Below are 4,479 nucleotides of genomic sequence, written 5' to 3'. Positions count from 1 at the left end.
CAATAGGTGCCACTGAAATGCTTTCGTAGGTGATACCTTGTCATCTTATATGTTACTAGATCTTAGGATTAAAATTGTGCATCAAATTGCTTCTCGCGGAAGAATCTCTTCATCTAGAGATATTCTAGAAGGTGTTAGTAAGCTAATTGAGAACTTGTTGGCTGTGAGTCTTGTTGGCTGATTTGGCATTTGCCTGCTAGTTGTTGGTCATATTATAGAAGGTGTTAGTAAGTTAATTGAGAGCTTGTTGTTTACTTTTTGGGATCGGGTTCCACTATGAAAATATAACTGAAGAAGAACCAAAAATATCACATGTTAATGTTTTTCTTTCCTGTGAAGTGGATTGTTAATCCTTGGCTCATATTGCTTTAGGAAAATGGCGCCACCACCACCACCACCATGTCAACTGTGCAAGTCAAGCTGCGCCAGCAGCCTTGCAACCGGCAAGCTATTCGGCATCTACTTCCAGCCGAGTTTTTGTCATGCGGCGGTAAGAAATTGTATGAAATGTAACAACTATTTTATTTTTAGTGTTGGCATTACTACATGTGTCATTTTGCTTTTTTACACAGATCGTCCCATGCAATGTGAGGTTGAAATTCAACAAGCTGACAGGAGACACTGTGACATTTGAGGCTCCTGGGGGCCATACACTATGGAGGTCGAGAAAGGACGCAATATGTCGCAGATTGGAGGAGATGGATGGGCCCGTTTCCTCTACCGCATGCGTCTTACTGGTGGTGAGTTGATCAGCTTCTCCTTCAGAGCAGAAAGACCCAAGCTGGCTGCTATTTATATCAACCTGGTGGAAGATGATGAAGATGACGAAGATGATGAAGATAATGAGGACCTACTCGATGAAGATGATGAGGACCTACTTGACGAAGCCATCGTATCTCAAAGAATGAGGCTGAGCGAGGAGGAGGCGTGCAACCTATGGGACATAATTCCGCCCCATGATGACTTTGTTGGGGCACCATTCATGACCCGCTTGACAAGTACCATGGTCGATCGGCATGATATGGTATGTTATACTTACAAATGCAAATTACCGATGATATGCTTAGTTTAGAGTCCAATGATATGCTGTGTGGAATCTAGTCGAGGATATGCTTTAGTGTAGAGTCTGATCACATGCTTATTAGTGTAGAATCCAAGGAACTATTAATATTGTAGACAATACATATATACTTATTAGTAGAATTCATGCTTAGTACAAATGTGTAGTACTGTGTCTTTTGATAGTGTAGAAATATATACTTAATAGAAATATATTTGCAAAAGTATGTGCGAGGCTATTTATTAATTGATATATTTTCTTATTCAGAAATTGCCAAAGAGCCTATCTATGAGTTGTGGTATCGAGCCTGATGAAGAAGGCTCAGCTGGACTACGCCTTACCGCAAGGGGCTCTGTCACCACCTGTACTTACCGCATGGACACGGACGGTCACACACACTTAAACTCGGTTGGGTGGAAGAGATTCCTCGTTGGCAAGAATCTTCGTGTTGGACAGGCCATCCTAATTACTATCAGGAACACCCACTACCCAGGCTTGCGGATCATGATCGTCGTTGATATCATCTAGAACTACATATGTGTGTGCGGCTATATCATCTAGAACTACATATGATGATCGTCATCGATATCATCTAGAACTACATATGATGATCGTCGTCGATATCACCTTGTACTGCTTGAGGATGCATGTTGACTATATATGAAATAGTTATCTAGTACTCCCTCCGTTCCAAATTTCTTGTCGTGGTTTTAGTTCAAATTTGAACTAAAACCACGACGAGTAATTTGGAATGGAGGGAATACTACCCAATACCTATAATGCTTTATGAAATTGATATCTAGTAGCACCTAGTATCTGGAAATTGCAGTTTACTGAAACTGAAACGGGGTAGGAAGCGGGGGAAAATGATGAAAGATATAATAGTAGCGCGTGGCTAGGAAAGCGCTACAGCTAACTAATACTAGCGCATACTGGAAAAGCGCTGCTGTTATAGTCAGTATTAGTAGCGCGGGTACAGACCGCGCTACTACTAATAGTTAGTTGTAGCGCCATAGTAGTAGCGTGGCTGCCCGCACTGCTAATAGCCTCAAAACCCGCGCTACTACTAGGGTTTTCCCTAGTAGTGAAACCAGGACTTGGCCAGGCAAACTCAGTGGGACAGATCGCTCAGTTTAGTGAGACCGAAATGTTACGAAAAGGAAATAGAGAGTTTGCATTGCCAACTCAGTGGGACCGATCGCTCATCTTGGTTAGACCGAAACATTATGAAGGGAAACAGAAAGGTTGCAATCCCATCTTGGTGTGACCGAGATCCCTATCGGTAAGACCGAACTGATTAGGGTTTCTGGCAGTGGCTATGTCAAGTGAACTCGGTGGCGCCGGATAGATCAAATCAGTGGGGCCGATTTTGACTTCAGGTTTAGGACATATGTGGAAATGAGAAAGTGGTTGAGGGCTTTTGGAGCATATCACTGAGCATTTTGAGCAAGCAAGCCATTAAGCAACACCTCATCCCCTTTTAATAGTATTGGCTTTTCCTATGGACTCAATGTGATCTTGGATCACTAAAATGAAAATGTAGAGTCTTGAGCTTTTGGCAATATGTGTCCTTATCATTTTGAGGGGTCCACATCTCTAGTCCATGCCATACCAATCATTGAACTTTCTAAAAAGATTATCTTGAAAGAATATTAGTTCAATGAGCTATATGTTAAGAATTACCAAAACCACCTAGGGATTAGTTGCACTTTCAATCTTCCCCTTTTTGGTAATTGATGACAACATATAGATCAAAGCTTCGACAAATGATAATAAGAATGAAATACATAGTCGCTTTGAGAAGTATGTGATAAGCAAGAGCTCCCCCTAAATTTGTGCATTATTTATGATCGCTTTTGAATGCAAATGCACAATCGATTAGGATCATGGGTTACTCTTCAATGTCACATACATCTTGGTGGAGCGCTCAAAATGATAGACCATACATAACATGCACTCATCACCAAGACAAATATGATAGATCATGCACAAGATATAAGAGATATCATCATTCAAGCATAGCATAATAAAGAAAATTATGGTCCACCACATGATCATAGAAGTATCTCACACACACAAGTAGAGTATCAACCAAACAAGCAAGCAAATAAAGTAGCAACAAAGGCAAAAAGAAGCAAAACACACACTCTCTCTCGAAGCCTATGATCTATACACTTTCTCCCCCTTTGGAAACAAGTTACCAAAAAGCTAAAAAATGCATAGTGCTATACAACACTCTTAGCAAGATCTCCGGGAGCTCCGGAGTGCTGAGATGCGTGGAGAGAATAGCATCTGCGAAGACTTCTGCTGACGTTTGAGGAGCTGGAGGGGTTGCGACTGGAGGGGCAACTGAAGCTGTGACTGCAAGAGCTGAAGTTGTGGCCCTAAAGTCAATCACCGACACTGTTGCAGACCTCTGACTTCTAGGCACCCTCTGATAAGCATCTGTGGTTGTCCTGTCACTCCTGTCCTCAAGCTCTTCTTGTATCTTCTCCACTGAAGTTTGAATCTCAGTGACTTTGACATCCAAGTCATGTAGCTTTGTCTCAAAAATCTTTTCAAGGCTCTCTTGATTTCGAGTCAGGGTATCTAGTCCTTTCTCTATTCTCACATTGTCCTCAAGCAGATAGGTGAGCTGGTCCTACTTGGTCTTGAGATTGACTATACATGGATCTGGAATCTTTGAAGATTTTTCAGCCCGTGCCTTCTCTCTCTTCTCTTGAGCCTGTACAGAAGTTGGATGTGAAGGATCCATCACAACTGTGTTATCCTCAAAATCAGGCCTCAAGGGAAGGTGCTCTCTGTCCAACAAATATGTGCATGTGCCCATATTGGAATTTATGAGCATCTGAATGTGTGGAGCATAGCCACATGATCTCTTCTGATCTGCTGCATTTCTCTTGATAATCTCAACAATCAAACTCGTCACTTTAAATTTTTGTGGCACATCAAACATCTGAAGCAAGTTGATGGAGTGGCCTCTGATCATCCTGTGATCTCCTGACTTGGGCAACAAAGTGTACCTCAATATAGTGTTCATGGTGGCCAAACCAGATAACAAGTAATATACTGAGCCTAGCTTGTGTGTCTCCAAGGCCTTGTCAGGTATCTCCTTGTACATATTGGCCATGGAGTTGTGATCTTTTCTAGGTTTGGCATACACATCAGTATCATCATCTACTTCTGTTGGAGCATTTATCAGCTTTGCCCAGTTAGCAATGGAAGATTGGTACCTTGTACCCTTAGTCATCCAGATAATCTTGCCATCTGGGTAAAAGTGAGCTGCGGAGTAAAACTACATGATCAGCTCATCATTCCATTTTGTTAGCTTCTGACCCACAAAAGCATCAACTCCATTCATCCTGAAGCTCTCATGCACTCTAGGGAAATGATCTTCATTGCTGTCAATGTACTTCCGA

At 41.9% G+C, this 4,479-nt stretch overlaps 1 protein-coding gene across 1 annotated transcript; it reads left to right on the top strand.

Moving 5' to 3' along the window:
- Positions 1–655: 655 nt before the first annotated feature.
- LOC147975863 (uncharacterized) lies at positions 656–1,588 on the top strand. Its single transcript, XM_087519687.1, has 2 exons — positions 656–1,024; positions 1,328–1,588. The coding sequence occupies exons 1-2, from the start codon at positions 656–658 to the stop codon at positions 1,586–1,588; spliced, it is 630 nt and encodes a 209-aa protein (XP_087375813.1).
- The last annotated feature ends 2,891 nt before the right edge of the window (positions 1,589–4,479 follow it).

The sequence above is a fragment of the Triticum urartu genome, chromosome 4A (genome assembly GCF_056163025.1).
Source record: "Triticum urartu cultivar PI428250 chromosome 4A, HENAU_Tu73, whole genome shotgun sequence".
NCBI lineage: Eukaryota > Viridiplantae > Streptophyta > Magnoliopsida > Poales > Poaceae > Triticum > Triticum urartu.
The sequence above is the reverse complement of the archived record's forward strand: the minus strand, read 5'-3'. Positions and strand labels throughout refer to the sequence as shown.

Excerpts from the sequence above, each read along its gene's own strand:
- LOC147975863 (XM_087519687.1), top strand. The coding sequence starts at position 656 with ATGGAGGTCGAGAAAGGACGCAATATGTCGCAGATTGGAGGAGATGGA. Across the intron at positions 1,025-1,327 it reads TGGTCGATCGGCATGATATG|AAATTGCCAAAGAGCCTATC; the intron begins GTATGTTATACT and ends TTTCTTATTCAG.